General features: G+C 42.8%; 1 protein-coding gene across 2 annotated transcripts in view; it reads right to left on the bottom strand.

Moving 5' to 3' along the window:
• LOC124116845 (nuclear pore membrane glycoprotein 210-like) overlaps positions 1 to 18,616 on the bottom strand; it is an 82,332-nt gene that overhangs the window by 27,316 nt on the left and 36,400 nt on the right. For both annotated transcript variants that reach the window (XM_048385670.1, XM_048385671.1), the window contains 6 exons: positions 17,778 to 17,877; positions 16,952 to 17,144; positions 15,132 to 15,238; positions 14,414 to 14,518; positions 14,057 to 14,158; positions 1,233 to 1,361 (listed from right to left, as the gene is read on the bottom strand). In XM_048385670.1, the coding sequence (XP_048241627.1) occupies positions 1,233 to 1,361; positions 14,057 to 14,158; positions 14,414 to 14,518; positions 15,132 to 15,238; positions 16,952 to 17,144; positions 17,778 to 17,877 (736 nt within the window). The remainder of the gene's footprint in view (positions 1 to 1,232; positions 1,362 to 14,056; positions 14,159 to 14,413; positions 14,519 to 15,131; positions 15,239 to 16,951; positions 17,145 to 17,777; positions 17,878 to 18,616) is intronic.

Below are 18,616 nucleotides of genomic sequence, written 5' to 3'. Positions count from 1 at the left end.
AACATGAAGCAGAGGTGAAGACAGTGAGCTGCATTTACAGTGCTACCTTACTTAATATACTTGATGCTCGAGATAAGCAGTGTGTTGAAAGCAAGTCATTTTGTCAATATGGATCTTGCGTGTGTGTGCGTGTGTGCGTGTGTGCGTGTGTGTGTGCGTGTGTGCGTGTGTTTAGTTTAACACTGCACTCAGCAGTGACGTCCGCAAGCCGACCACCCAATCCTCTCAAATGCCTCTTCTCTCCTGGAATCCCCAATGTAGAACCAGTATAGCCCACTGGGAACCAGTTCTAGCCTGGAATCCCCACAGTAGAACCAGTATAGCCCACTGGAAACCAGTTCTAGCCTGGAATCCCAACAGTAGAACCAGTATAGCCCACTGGAAACCAGTTCTAGCCTGGAATCCTCACAGTAGAACCAGTATAGCCCACTGGAAACCAGTTCTAGCCTGGAATCCCCAAAGTAGAACCAGTATAGCCCACTGGAAACCAGTTCTAGCCTGGAATCCCCACAGTAGAACCAGTATAGCCCAATGGAAACCAGTTCTAGCCTGGAATCCCCACAGTAGAACCAGTATAGCCCACTGGAAACCAGTTCTAGCCTGGAATCATCATGGTACAACCAGTATAGCCCGCTGGGAACCAGTTCTAACCTGGAATCCCCAAAGTAGAACCAGTATAGACCACTGGGAACCAGTTCTTGCCTGGAATCCTCACAGTAGAACCGGTTTGGCCCACTGGGAACCAGTTCTAGCCTGGAATCCTCAAGGTACAACCAGTATAGTCCGATGGGAACCAGTACTAGCCTGGTATCCTCATGGTACAACCAGTATAGCCCGCTGGGAACCAGTTCTCTCCTGGAATCCCCATGGTAGAACTAGTATAGCCCACTGGGAACCAGTTCTATCCTGGAATCCCCATGGTACAACCAGCATAGCCTGCTGGGAACCAGTTCTCTCCTGGAATCCCCATGGTAGAACTAGTATAGCCCACTGGGAACCAGTTCTATCCTGGAATCCCCATGGTACAACCAGCATAGCCCGCTGGGAACCAGTTCTCTCCTGGAATCCCCACGGGTAAAGGTAAACATGGTCTTCCAAAGTGCTCTACCAGAAATTAATTCAAATTCAGTTTACCACAGCTGAAACACAGTATGCATATTTCCTAATTCAGTGCCCTGCCATTCTACTGTAACCTAACTGATGACAAGCTGATGCCAGTCGGTTGGTCCTACCTTGTCAAGCACTACGACCTGGATGCTGCCGACGCCGGAGATGTGGACGGTGCCGGTCGGATGTTGGATGTTGTCCAGACACAGATCAAACACCGTGAACGTCTGGGAGCCATCCTTCAGTGGGTTCACCTGACACACAAAGACATGCCTTGATATCACACACATATCGATACCATACATCTCCATACTACACACATCTTGGCAACACACACATCTTGATTTTACACACATCTTGATACTACACACGCCTTGATACCACACATCTTGACAACACGCACATTTTGATACTACACACACACCCTAATACTACACACGCCTTGATACCACACATCTTGATAATACAAAATTCTTGATACTACACACATCTTGATACTACACATATCTTGATACTACACACATCTTGATACTACACACATCTTGATACTACACACAACTTGATACTACTTACAATTTGATACTACACACAACTTGGCAACACACACATCTTGATTTTACACACATCTTGATACTACACACGCCTTGATACCACACATCTTGACAACACACACATTTTGATACTACACACACACCCTAATACTACACACGCCTTGATACCACACATCTTGATAATACAAAATTCTTGATACTACACACATCTTGATACTACACATATCTTGATACTACACACAACTTGTAGTACACACATCTTGATACTACACACAACTTGATACTACACACATCTTGATACTACACACATCTTGATACTACACACAACTTGATACTACACACATCTTGATACTACACACATCTTGATACTACACACATCTTGATACTACACATATCTTGATACTACACACAACTTGATACTACACACATCTTGATACTACACACAATTTGATACTACACACATCTTGATACTACACACAATTTGATACTACACACATCTTGATACTACACATATCTTGATACTACACACAATTTGATACTACACATATCTTGATACTACACACAATTTGATACTACACACATCTTGATACTACACATATCTTGATACTACACATATCTTGATACTACACATATCTTGATACTACACACATCTTGATACTACACACAATTTGATACTACACACATCTTGATACTACACACAATTTGATACTACACACATCTTGATACTACACACAACTTGATACTACTTACAATTTGATAGTACACATATCTTGATACTACACACAACTTGATACTACACATATCTTGATACTACACACAACTTGATACTACACACAACTTGATACTACACACAACTTGATACTACACATATCTTGATACTACACACAACTTGATACTACACACAACTTGATACTACACATATCTTGATACTACACACAACTTGATACTACACACAACTTGATACTACACACAACTTGATACTACACACATCTTGATACTACACATATCTTGATACTACACATATCTTGATACTACACACATCTTGATACTACACATATCTTGATACTACACACATCTTGATACTACACATATCTTGATACTACACACAATTTGATACTACACACATCTTGATACTACACACATCTTGATACTACACATATCTTCAAAATACACACAATTTGATACTACACACATCTTGATACTACACATATCTTGATACTACTTACAATTTGATACTACACATATCTTGATACTACACACAACTTGATACTACACATATCTTGATACTACACACAACTTGATACTACACACAACTTGATACTACACACAATTTGATACTACACACATCTTGATACTACACACATCTTGATACTACACATATCTTGAAACTACACACAATTTGATACTACACACATCTTGATACTACACATATCTTGATACTACTTACAATTTGATACTACACATATCTTGATACTACACACAACTTGATACTACACATATCTTGATACTACACACAACTTGATACTACACACAACTTGATACTACACATATCTTGATACTACACACAACTTGATACTACACACAACTTGATACAACACACATCTTGATACTACACACATCTTGATACTACACACAACTCGATACTACACATATCTTGATACTACTTACAATTTGATACTACACATATCTTGATACTACACACAACCAGATACTACACACATCTTGATACTACTTACAATTTGATACTACACACATCTTGAAACTACACACAACTCGATACTACACATATCTTGATACTACTTACAATTTGATACTACACACATCTTGTTACTACACATATCTTGTTACTACACACATCTTGATACTACACACAACTCGATACTACTTACAATTTGATACTACACATATCTTGCTACTACACACAACTCGATACTACTTACAATTTGATACTACACATATCTTGTTACTACCCATATCTTGTTACTACACATATCTTGATACTACACACAACTTGATACTACACATATCTTGTTACTACACACAACTCGATACTACTTACAATTTGATACTAAACATATCTTGTTACTACACATATCTTGATACTACACACAACTTGATACTACACACAACTTGATACTACTTACAATTTGATACTACACATATCTTGTTACTACACATATCTTGATACTACACACAACTTGATACTACACATATCTTGATACTACACACAACTTGATACTACACACAACTTGATACTACTTACAATTTGATACTACACATATCTTGATACTACACACAACTCGATACTACACACAACTCGATACTACTTACAATTTGATACTACACACATCTTGTTACTACACATATCTTGTTACTACACACATCTTGATACTACACACAACTCGATACTACTTACAATTTGATACTACACATATCTTGTTACTACACACAACTCGATACTACTTACAATTTGATACTACACATATCTTGATACTACACATATCTTGATACTACACACAACTTGATACTACACATATCTTGATACTACACACAACTCGATACTACACATATCTTGATACTACACATATCTTGATACTACACACAACTTGATACTACACATATCTTGATACCACACATATCTTGATACTACACACAACTTGATACTACACATATCTTGATACTACATATATCTTGATACTACACACATCTTGATACTACACACATCTTGATACTACACACATCTTGAAACTACACACAACTTGATACTACACACATCTTGATACTACACATATCTTGATACTACATATATCTTGATACTACACACATCTTGATACTACACACAACTTGATACTACACACATCTTGATACTACACATATCTTGATACTACTTACAATTTGATACTACACATATCTTGATACTACACATATCTTGATACTACACACATCTTGATACTACACACAACTTGATACTACTTACAATTTGATACTACACACATCTTGATACTACACACAACTCGATACTACACACATCTCGATACTACACACAACTTGATACTACTTACAATTTGATACTACACATATCTTGATACCACACATCTTGATACAACAAACAACTTGATACTACACATATCTTGATACTACTTACAATTTGATACTACACACATCTTGATACTACACACATCTTTATACTACACACAACTCGATACTACACATATCTTGATACTACACATATCTTGATACTACACATATCTTGATACTACACACATCTTGATACTACACACATCTTGATACTACACACAACTTGATACTACACATATCTTGATACTACACACAACTTGATACTACACACAACTTGATACTACACACAACTTGATACTACACACATCTTGATACTACACACAACTCGATACTACACATATCTTGATACTACACATATCTTGATACTACACACAACTTGATACTACACATATCTTGATACTACACATATCTTGATACTACACATATCTTGTTACTACTTACAATTTGATACTACACATATCTTGATACTACACACATCTTGATACTACACACATCTTGATACTACACACAACTTGATACTACTTACAATTTGATACTACACACATCTTGATACTACACACAACTCGATACTACACACATCTCGATACTACACACAACTTGATACTACTTACAATTTGATACTACACATATCTTGATACCACACATCTTGATACAACACACAACTTGATACTACACATATCTTGATACTACTTACAATTTGATACTACACACATCTTGATACTACACACATCTTGATACTACACACATCTTGATACTACACACATCTTTATACTACACACAACTCGATACTACACATATCTTGATACTACACATATCTTGATACTACACATATCTTGATACTACACACATCTTGATACTACACACATCTTGATACTACACACATCTTGATACTACACACAACTCGATACTACACATATCTTGATACTACACACATCTTGATACTACACACATCTTGATACTACACACAACTCGATACTACACATATCTTGATACTACACACATCTTGATACTACACACAACTTGATACTACACACAACTTGATACTACACATATCTTGATACTACACACAACTTGATACTACACACAACTTGATACTACACACATCTTGATACTGCACACAACTTGATACTACACACATCTTGATACTACACACATCTTGATACTGCACACAACTTGATACTACACACAACTTGATACTACTTACAATTTGATACTAGACACATCTTGATACTACACACATCTTGATACTACACATATCTTCATACTACACACATCTTGATACTACACATATCTTGATACTACACATATCTTGATACTACACACATCTTGATACTACACACATCTTGATACTACACACAACTTGATACTACACATATCTTGATACTACACACAACTTGATACTACACACAACTTCATACTACACACAACTTGATACTACACACATCTTGATACTACACACAACTCGATACTACACATATCTTGATACTACACACATCTTGATACTACACACATCTTGATACTACACACAACTCGATACTACACATATCTTGATACTACACACATCTTGATACTACACACAACTTGATACTACACACAACTTGATACAACACATATCTTGATACTACACACAACTTGATACTACACACAACTTGATACTACACACAACTTGATACTACACACATCTTGAAACTACACACATCTTGATACTGCACACAACTTGATACTACACACATCTTGATACTACACACATCTTGATACTGCACACAACTTGATACTATGCACATCTTGATACTACACATGAATTGATACTACACATATCTTGATACTACACACAACTTGATACTACACACATCTTGATACTACACACATCTTGATACTACACACATCTTGATACTACACATAATTTGATACTACACATATCTTGATACTACACACAACTTGATACTACTTACAATTTGATACTACACACAACTTGATACTACACACAATTTAAAACTACACACAATTTGATACTACACATATCTTGATACTACACATCTTGACAAGACACACATCTTGATACTACACACATCTTGACAAGACACACACAAACACCTTGATGACACATCTTGTCACCACACACATCTTGACAAGACACATACACACACCTTGATGACACATCTTGACACCACACACATCTTGACAAGACACATACAAACACCTTGATGACACATCTTGACACCACACAGACACACACGCATATCTCGACACCACACACATCTTGCCACCACACACACACCTTGACGACACACACACACACATCTTGATATTACACACATCTTGACAACTCAAATTTTGTCCACCTTTTTCAGAGATCGATTACTCAGTTCAAATATCAACTGGTTGCCCTTAAACATCTCTGACCACACTGATCAGTTAGTATGGGAGACCAAGCCTCTAGCAGCACACTGATCAGTTAGTATGGGAGACCAAGCCTCTAGCAGCACACTGATCCGTTAGTATGGGAGACCAAGCCTCTAGCTGCACACTGATCAGTTAGTATGGGAGATCAAGCCTCTAGCTGCACACTGATCAGTTAGTATGTGAGACCAAGCCTCTAGCTGCACACTGATCAGTTAGTATGGGAGATCAAGCCTCTAGCTGCACACTGATCAGTTAGTATGGGAGAACAAGCCTCTTGCTGCACACTGATCAGTTAGTATGGGAGACCAAGCCTCTAGCAGCACACTGATCAGTAAGTATGGGAGATCAAGCCTCTAGCTGCACACTGATCAGTTAGTATGGGAGACCAAGCCTCTAGCAGCACACTGATCAGTTAGTATGGGAGACCAAGCCTCTAGCAGCACACTGATCAGTTAGTATGGGAGACCAAGTCTCTAGCAGCACACTGATCAGTTAGTATGGGAGGCCAAGCCTCTAGCTGCACACTGATCAGTTAGTATGGGAGACCAAGCCTCTAGCTGCACACTGATCAGTTAGTATGGGAGACCAAGCCTCTAGCTGCACACTGATCAGTTAGTATGGGAGACCAAGCCTCTAGCAGCACACTGATCAGTTAGTATGGGAGACCAAGCCTCTAGCAGCACACTGATCAGTTAGTATGGGAGACCAAGCCTCTAGCTGCACACTGATCAGTTAGTATGGGAGACCAAGCCTCTAGCAGCACACTGATCAGTTAGTATGGGAGATCAAGTCTCTAGCTGCACACTGATCAGTTAGTATGGGAGACCAAGCCTCTAGCTGCACACTGATCAGTTAGAATGGGAGATCAAGTCTCTAGCTGCACACTGATCAGTTAGTATGGGAGATCAAGCCTCTAGCTGCACACTGATCAGTTAGTATGGGAGACCAAGCCTCTAGCTGCACACTGATCAGTTAGTATGGGAGACCAAGCCTCTAGCTGCACACTGATCAGTTAGTATGGGAGACCAAGCCTCTAGCTGCACACTGATCAGTTAGTATGGGAGACCAAGCCTCTAGCTGCACACTGATCAGTAAGTATGGGAGAACAAGCCTCTAGCTGCACACTGATCAGTTAGTATGGGAGACCAAGCCTCTAGCTGCACACTGATCAGTTAGTATGGGAGATCAAGCCTCTAGCTGCACACTGATCAGTTAGTATGGGAGACCAAGCCTCTAGCTGCACACTGATCAGTTAGTATGGGAGACCAAGCCTCTAGCTGCACACTGATCTATTAGTATGGGAGACCAAGCCTCTAGCTGCACACTGATCAGTTAGTATGGGAGATCAAGCCTCTAGCAGCACACTGATCAGTTAGTATGGGAGACCAAGCCTCTAGCAGCACACTGATCAGTTAGTATGGGAAACCAAGCCTCTAGCTGCACACTGATCAGTTAGTATGGGAGACCAAGCCTCTAGCAGCACACTGATCAGTAAGTATGGGAGACCAAGCCTCTAGCAGCACACTGATCAGTTAGTATGGGAGACCAAGTCTCTAGCAGCACACTGATCAGTTAGTATGGGAGGCCAAGCCTCTAGCTGCACACTGATCAGTTAGTATGGGAGACCAAGCCTCTAGCTGCACACTGATCAGTTAGTATGGGAGACCAAGCCTCTAGCTGCACACTGATCAGTTAGTATGGGAGACCAAGCCTCTAGCAGCACACTGATCAGTTAGTATGGGAGACCAAGCCTCTAGCAGCACACTGATCAGTTAGTATGGGAGACCAAGCCTCTAGCTGCACACTGATCAGTTAGTATGGGAGACCAAGCCTCTAGCAGCACACTGATCAGTTAGTATGGGAGATCAAGTCTCTAGCTGCACACTGATCAGTTAGTATGGGAGACCAAGCCTCTAGCTGCACACTGATCAGTTAGAATGGGAGATCAAGTCTCTAGCTGCACACTGATCAGTTAGTATGGGAGATCAAGCCTCTAGCTGCACACTGATCAGTTAGTATGGGAGACCAAGCCTCTAGCTGCACACTGATCAGTTAGTATGGGAGACCAAGCCTCTAGCTGCACACTGATCAGTTAGTATGGGAGACCAAGCCTCTAGCTGCACACTGATCAGTTAGTATGGGAGACCAAGCCTCTAGCTGCACACTGATCAGTAAGTATGGGAGAACAAGCCTCTAGCTGCACACTGATCAGTTAGTATGGGAGACCAAGCCTCTAGCTGCACACTGATCAGTTAGTATGGGAGATCAAGCCTCTAGCTGCACACTGATCAGTTAGTATGGGAGACCAAGCCTCTAGCTGCACACTGATCAGTTAGTATGGGAGACCAAGCCTCTAGCTGCACACTGATCTATTAGTATGGGAGACCAAGCCTCTAGCTGCACACTGATCAGTTAGTATGGGAGATCAAGTCTCTAGCTGCACACTGATCAGTTAGTATGGGAGACCAAGCCTCTAGCTGCACACTGATCAGTTAGAATGGGAGATCAAGTCTCTAGCTGCACACTGATCAGTTAGTATGGGAGATCAAGCCTCTAGCTGCACACTGATCAGTTAGTATGGGAGACCAAGCCTCTAGCTGCACACTGATCAGTTAGTATGGGAGACCAAGCCTCTAGCTGCACACTGATCAGTTAGTATGGGAGACCAAGCCTCTAGCTGCACACTGATCAGTTAGTATGGGAGACCAAGCCTCTAGCTGCACACTGATCAGTAAGTATGGGAGAACAAGCCTCTAGCTGCACACTGATCAGTTAGTATGGGAGACCAAGCCTCTAGCTGCACACTGATCAGTTAGTATGGGAGATCAAGCCTCTAGCTGCACACTGATCAGTTAGTATGGGAGACCAAGCCTCTAGCTGCACACTGATCAGTTAGTATGGGAGACCAAGCCTCTAGCTGCACACTGATCTATTAGTATGGGAGACCAAGCCTCTAGCTGCACACTGATCAGTTAGTATGGGAGATCAAGCCTCTAGCAGCACACTGATCAGTTAGTATGGGAGACCAAGCCTCTAGCAGCACACTGATCAGTTAGTATGGGAAACCAAGCCTCTAGCTGCACACTGATCAGTTAGTATGGGAGACCAAGCCTCTAGCTGCACACTGATCAGTTAGTATGGGAGACCAAGCCTCTAGCAGCACACTGATCAGTTAGTATGGGAGATCAAGCCTCTAGCAGCACACTGATCAGTTAGTATGGGAGACCAAGCCTCTAGCAGCACACTGATCAGTTAGTATGGGAGACCAAGCCTCTAGCTGCACACTGATCAGTTAGTATGGGAGACCAAGCCTCTAGCTGCACACTGATCAGTTAGTATGGGAGACCAAGCCTCTAGCTGCACACTGATCAGTTAGTATGGGAGACCAAGCCTCTAGCTGCACACTGATCAGTTAGTATGGGAGAACAAGCCTCTAGCTACACACTGATCAGTTAGTATGGGAGACCAAGCCTCTAGCTGCACACTGATCAGTTAGTATGGGAGAACAAGCCTCTAGCTGCATACTGATCAGTTAATATGGGAGACCAAGTCTCTAGCTGCACACTGATCAGTTAGTATGGGAGACCAAGCCTCTAGCTGCACACTGATCAGTTAGTATGGGAGACCAAGCCTCTAGCTGCACACTGATCAGTAAGTATGGGAGATCAAGTCTCTAGCAGCACACTGATCAGTTAGTATGGGAGATCAAGCCTCTAGCAGCACACTGATCAGTTAGTATGGGAGATCAAGTCTCTAGCAGCACACTGATCAGTTAGTATGGGAGACCAAGTCTCTAGCTGCACACTGATCAGTTAGTATGGGAGACCAAGCCTCTAGCTGCACACTGATCAGTTAGTATGGGAGACCAAGCCTCTAGCAGCACACTGATCAGTTAGTATGGGAGACCAAGCCTCTAGCTGCACACTGATCAGTTAGTATGGGAGACCAAGCCTCTAGCTGCACACTGATCAGTTAGTATGGGAGACCAAGTGTCTAGCAGCACACTGATCAGTTAGTATGGGAGACCATGCCTCTAGCTGCACACTGATCAGTTAGTATGGGAGACCGAGTCTCTAGCTGCACACTGATCAGTTAGTATGGGAGACCAAGCCTCTAGCTGCATACTGATCAGTTAGTATGGGAGACCAAGCCTCTAGCTGCACACTGATCAGTTAGTATGGGAGACCAAGCCTCTAGCTGCACACTGATCAGTTAGTATGGGAGACCAAGCCTCTAGCTGCATACTGATCAGTTAGTATGGGAGACCAAGTCTCTAGCAGCACACTGATCAGTTAGTATGGGAGACCAAGCCTCTAGCAGCACACTGATCAGTTAGTATGGGAGACCAAGCCTCTAGCTGCACACTGATCAGTTAGTATGGGAGACCAAGCCTCTAGCAGCACACTGATCAGTTAGTATGGGAGACCAATCCTCTAGCAGCACACTGATCAGTTAGTATGGGAGACCAAGCCTCTAGCTGCACACTGATCAGTTAGTATGGGAGATCAAGCCTCTAGCAGCACACTGATCAGTTAGTATGGGAGACCAAGTCTCTAGCAGCACACTGATCAGTTAGTATGGGAGATCAAGCCTCTAGCAGCACACTGATCAGTTAGTATGGGAGACCAAGTCTCTAGCAGCACACTGATCAGTTAGTATGGGAGACCAAGCCTCTAGCAGCACACTGATCAGTTAGTATGGGAGACCAAGCCTCTAGCTGCACACTGATCAGTAAGTATGGGAGATCAAGCCTCTAGCAGCACACTGATCAGTTAGTATGGGAGACCAAGCCTCTAGCTGCACACTGATCAGTTAGTATGGGAGACCAAGCCTCTAGCTGCACACTGATCAGTTAGTATGGGAGACCAAGCCTCTAGCTGCACACTGATCAGTTAGTATGGGAGACCAAGCCTCTAGCTGCACACTGATCAGTTAGTATGGGAGACCAAGCCTCTAGCAGCACACTGATCAGTTAGTATGGGAGATCAAGCCTCTAGCTGCACACTGATCAGTTAGTATGGGAGACCAAGCCTCTAGCTGCACACTGATCAGTTAGTATGGGAGACCAAGCCTCTAGCTGCACACTGATCAGTTAGTATGGGAGAACAAGCCTCTAGCTGCACACTGATCAGTTAGTATGGGAGACCAAGCCTCTTGCTGCACACTGATCAGTTAGTATGGGAGACCAAGCCTCTAGCAGCACACTGATCAGTTAGTATGGGAGAACAAGCCTCTAGCTGCACACTGATCAGTTAGTATGGGAGACCAAGCCTCTAGCTGCACACTGATCAGTTAGTATGGGAGATCAAGCCTCTAGCTGCACACTGATCAGTTAGTATGGGAGAACAAGCCTCTAGCTGCACACTGATCAGTTAGTATGGGAGACCAAGTCTCTAGCAGCACACTGATCAGTTAGTATGGGAGATCAAGCCTCTAGCAGCACACTGATCAGTTAGTATGGGAGACCAAGTCTCTAGCAGCACACTGATCAGTTAGTATGGGAGACCAAGCCTCTAGCAGCACACTGATCAGTTAGTATGGGAGACCAAGCCTCTAGCTGCACACTGATCAGTAAGTATGGGAGATCAAGCCTCTAGCAGCACACTGATCAGTTAGTATGGGAGACCAAGCCTCTAGCTGCACACTGATCAGTTAGTATGGGAGACCAAGCCTCTAGCAGCACACTGATCAGTTAGTATGGGAGACCAAGCCTCTAGCTGCACACTGATCAGTTAGTATGGGAGTCCAAGCCTCTAGCTGCACACTGATCAGTTAGTATGGGAGACCAAGCCTCTAGCTGCACACTGATCAGTTAGTATGGGAGACCAAGCCTCTAGCTGCACACTGATCAGTTAGTATGGGAGACCAAGCCTCTAGCAGCACACTGATCAGTTAGTATGGGAGATCAAGCCTCTAGCTGCACACTGATCAGTTAGTATGGGAGACCAAGCCTCTAGCTGCACACTGATCAGTTAGTATGGGAGACCAAGCCTCTAGCTGCACCCTGATCAGTTAGTATGGGAGAACAAGCCCCTAGCTGCACACTGATCAGTTAGTATGGGAGACCAAGCCTCTAGCTGCACACTGATCAGTTAGTATGGGAGACCAAGCCTCTAGCAGCACACTGATCAGTTAGTATGGGAGAACAAGCCTCTAGCTGCACACTGATCAGTTAGTATGGGAGATCAAGCCTCTAGCTGCACACTGATCAGTTAGTATGGGAGATCAAGCCTCTAGCTGCACACTGATCAGTTAGTATGGGAGACCAAGCCTCTAGCTGCACACTGATCAGTTAGTATGGGAGACCAAGCCTCTAGCTGCACACTGATCAGTTAGTATGGGAGACCAAGCCTCTAGCTGCACACTGATCAGTTAGTATGGGAGATCAAGCCTCTAGCTGCACACTGATCAGTTAGTATGGGAGACCAAGCCTCTAGCAGCACACTGATCAGTTAGTATGGGAGACCAAGCCTCTAGCTGCACACTGATCAGTTAGTATGGGAGATCAAGCCTCTAGCAGCACACTGATCAGTTAGTATGGGAGACCAAGCCTCTAGCTGCACACTGATCAGTTAGTATGGGAGACCAAGCCTCTAGCTGCACACTGATCAGTTAGTATGGGAGACCAAGCCTCTAGCAGCACACTGATCAGTTAGTATGGGAGATCAAGCCTCTAGCTGCACACTGATCAGTTAGTATGGGAGACCAAGCCTCTAGCTGCACACTGATCAGTTAGTATGGGAGACCAAGCCTCTAGCTGCACACTGATCAGTTAGTATGGGAGAACAAGCCTCTTGCTGCACCAAGTGTTCAAGAAAAGTACAACTATTGAAGTTGTTCTTAAACCTGAATGAAACTTCTGTATTAGACGATGAGATTCATTTGAAAAGCTACAAGACTTCATTGAACATACGAACCATCACCGACTTGGACTTGATGTCGTACTTGAGTCCGACCACGTCGGAGTTGTGCTCCTCAATAAAGAAATACCCAGAGCCTCTCTTGATGTTTATTGTCACCTGAAAAACAAAACCTTGGTGTCAGCTGTTCAACACTTTGCCCTGAACTAGTCAAATCCCTAGACATGGTCATGCTCTACAAGAAGATATTAGAAATTCAACAAACCACTTTTCAAGATTCATCAGAATAAGGACAAAATTGGGATTCAAACCAAAGATTTACAGATCCTGGTACAACAAAGGGACACAACTCTGTCCCATATATTGAGGCACCTGGGACCACAAGGCCACATTCCTACGGTTTCATCTACTGACCTTATTGGAGGGATGGTTGAAGACGGACACTTGCTCCGGCGAGATGTAGGCACCCTCCACAAGCAGCAGCTCGATCGACTTGCTGATTCGGGGGTGGATAGCTTCCTGAGAACACAGAGACTAGTCACTGACCACTCCACTTAATGTTTAGAAATGTTTAGAACTATTCTGCACATAGATAGTACAGTCCTCAGTCTGCTGTGACATTACAGGATTATCCCTAGCAAGAATGAGTAGTAAGAAAAATAGAGTACTGGTAACCATGACAACCAAACACATTTTTACAGAAATATAAAAAACTTTGCAAAAAAATTTATTCTCTTGTTTTTCAAAAGAGTCTGGACTAAATATAGCAAAATATTAAAAATGACAAAATATTAATATGGTTTTGATTTGAAAGGAATATATTTATTAGCAATATTTTGTCTTCATTTCTTGTACCTTCATTACTGATACTTAATGTGTTGGCAATGTGCCTTCAAGAATTGATTATGAAGTAGAAATCTTCGCACATATCTAAGCCTACAAGTGGGGTCACTCACAGAAATCTTCACACATATCTAAGCCTACAAGTCGGGTTACTCACAGAAATCTTCACACATATCTAAACCTACAAGTGGGGTCACTCACAGAAATCTTCGCACATATCTAAACCTACAAGTGGGGTCACTCACAGAAATTGTCACACATATCTATGCCTACAAGTGGGGTAACTCACAGAAATCTTGCTTCCAGCATTCCTCAGATGTTTAGAGTTGTAGCTGTTGGTGGTTGCCGAGACAACCACGGTTCCTGGTCTTCCGGCTGGCAACAGAGTCTGGTAGGCTGCAGGGATAAGAAGGAGGAGGTTATGAGAAGGAGGAGATTATGAGAAGGAGGAGGTTATGAGAAGTAGGAGATTATGAGTAGGAGATTATGAGGAGGAGGTTATGAGAAGGAGGAGATTATGAGGAGGAGGTTATGAGAAGTAGGAGATTATGAGAAGTAGGAGATTATGAGGAGGAGGTTATGAGAAGTGGGAGATTATGAGAAGGAGGTTATGAGAAGTAGGAGGTTATGAGAAGTAGGAGATTATGAGAAGGAGGAGGTTATGAGAAGTAGGAGGTTATGAGAAGTAGGAGATTATGTGAAGTAGGAGATTATGAGGAGGAGGTTATGAGAAGGAGGAGATTATGAGAAGTAGGAGATTATGAGGAGGAGGTTATGAGAAGTAGGAGGTTATGAGAAGGAGGTTATGAGAAGTAGGAGATTATGAGTAGGAGATTATGAGGAGGAGGTTATGAGAAGGAGGAGATTATGAGGAGGAGGTTATGAGAAGTAGGAGATTATGAGAAGTAGGAGATTATGAGGAGGTTATGAGAAGTAGGAGATTATGAGAAGGAGGTTATGAGAAGTAGGAGATTATGAGAAGTAGGAGATTATGAGAAGTAGGAGATTATGAGAAGGAGGAGGTTATGAGAAGTAGGAGGTTATGAGAAGGAGATTATGAGAAGTAGGAGATTATGAGGAGGAGGTTATGAGAAGGAGGAGATTATGAGAAGTAGGAGATTATGAGGAGGAGGTTATGAGAAGTAGGAGGTTATGAGAAGTAGGAGATTATGAGAAGTAGGAGATTATGAGGAGGAGGTTATGAGAAGTAGGAGGTTATGAGAAGTAGGAGGTTATGAGAAGTAGGAGATTATGAGGAGATTATGAGGAGGTTATGAGAAGGAGGAGATTATGAGAAGTAGGAGATTATGAGAAGTAGGAGATTATGAGGAGGTTATGACAAGTAGGAGGTTATGAGAAGGAGGAGATTATGAGGAGGAGGAGATTATGAGAAGTGTTTTAGTCCTGTATATCAGCTCAGCGTGGGAGGAAAGGCATGAAGGTGTAATCCATGAGTGTGTGTGATGACAACCGAGTCAAATCTGGGATTTGAACCCAACAAGTATCTAAGGGACACAACTCTTCAAGGCAAATCATGGCACCATACACTGGGCCACACAGATATCCCGTCACCACTTCATGTTGTTGAGTCGGGTTTCACAATTTCTGGGGTCCAGGGTCTTTGCTATCTGTATATTCATGACCTGTATACTGTGTTGTCATAAGGAAAATATGATAGTCATGACTTCTTTATTGAAAATTAATACTGAATGATTGATTATGGTTTCATGCCGCTTTAAGCAATATTCCAGCAATATCATTGCGGGGGACACCAGAAATGGGCTTCACACATTTGGCATGACGGGCAAATGCTTTAACCACTAAAATACCCCACTGCCCCCTTTGATATCGGTGCATACATGGCCTTTATGTGTTGTTGATGGAGTCTGAAAGATAATACGAAAGTCATGACTTCTTTAATGAAAACTAATAAAGCTGTAACAAATTCTTTCGGTCATAAATAAACAATGGGTGAGGGACAAGTGTTCTGAAATGTCTTTGCATTTGACTCATTTTCACAATGAGGTTGTTTGATGCTTTAAATCATTTCCAACCCACTTCAAGTATATCTAAGTCAGAACAAGATAATCCCATCGTTTCTCAACTTACTCCTGACCAGCTTCTTGCCGTCCTGCGTGGAGGTGATGTCGGTGGTCAGGTCATCGGGGGTGGGGATGGAGGCGAGGCTGGTGCTGGAGACGCTCCAGTCAATGGCGAGAGATGAGAAGTTGTCGAACTTCCGGCCGCTGCTGTCTGTCACCGTGACTAGGATGTCTCTGTCGTACTCGCAGTGGATAGGAATCTGGAGAAGGATAAGCAATAATACAGGGAACACACTCGTACCTGGTAACGCATGGTAAATAAATGGAAAATGTTTAGTCTGTAATATCCTTACTGTTTGTTATTGTGAGTGAGTGAGTACAGCTTTACGCCGCTTTTAGCAATATTCCAGCAATATCCCGGCGGGGAAAAACAGAAATAGGCTTCATACATTGAACCCGGGTGTTCAGCGTGACGAGCGAACGCTTAAATCACCTGGGCTTCTCCGCCGCCCTTTTGTTATTGTAGGTGCTATAGAGGAGATATACAGCAATGTGTGGCCGCGGTGAAACTCGGACATGAGAGTCAACCATCTCTCCAGTTACGTGACGTCCCAGTAATGTGTGGCCGCGGTGAAACTCGGACATGACAGTCAACCATCTCTCCAGTTACGTGACGTCCCAGTAATGTGTGGCCGCGGTGAAACTCGGACATGACAGTAAACCATCTCTCCAGTTACGTGACGTCCCAGTAATGTGTGGCCGCGGTGAAACTCGGACATGACAGTCAACCATCTCTCCAGTTACATGACGTCCCAGTGATGTGTGGCCGCGGTGAAACTCGGACATAACAGTCAACCATCTCTCCAGCTACACAGCTGCCAGTGGCTACTCACAGGGAGATGGGTCTCGTGGGTGACGGGGCACGGCGGGAGGCCGGGGTCCAGGCTGAGGAGGGGCTGCAGGTGGAGCTCCACGGGCTTTGCGCACAGGAACCTGCAACAGGGATTGACATACGGACTGATGGATTGACTGATGGATTGACATACAGACTGATTGATTAACTGATGGATTGACATACGGACTGATTGATTGACTGATGGATTGACATACGGATGGATTGATTGACTGGTCGATTGACATACGGACTGATGGATTGACATACAGACTGATTGATTGACTGATGGATTGACATACGAAACTGATGGATTGACTGACAGACTGATTGACATAAGGACTGACTGAGTGAGTGGGCGTTTGATCGAGTTAGTGTTGGATGGGTGATTGAGTTTTGATCAATTGATTGAGTGGGTAGGTGGGTGATTGTCGAGTTTTGACTGATTGATGGAAACAATGATTGATTCATTCCTGTGGGTTTAGTACCACTCTGATCACAAGGTGCGCATGCCAAAAATTGAACCACCAAATACAAGGCCTTCTTAAAATATTTCCATGGCAAAGTTCAAGATTATAATAAAAATGCTTCAAACACATATTTTCAAAATATTATTATTATAATGATCCACACCTTTGGGCCACTAGGACACCTGTTAACTAAGTGATCCATTGGGTCGCCTCTTACGCCCAGTATAGATTGCTGGGAACCTATCCTATCCCAGAAACCCAAAGGGCGCCATGGTGCTGACAAACCAAAAGTCATAATTAGGACGAATCAGGGATTCAAACCAACATCCATAGACTCACCATCTGTGCCATACACGGCCAGGTCACCAAA

Source organism: Haliotis rufescens, unplaced genomic scaffold (assembly GCF_023055435.1).
Source record: "Haliotis rufescens isolate VD_foot unplaced genomic scaffold, xgHalRufe1.0.p SCAF_6, whole genome shotgun sequence".
Lineage (NCBI taxonomy): Eukaryota > Metazoa > Mollusca > Gastropoda > Lepetellida > Haliotidae > Haliotis > Haliotis rufescens.
Note: the sequence above shows the minus strand (reverse complement) of the source record. Positions and strands in the feature narration are given on the sequence as shown.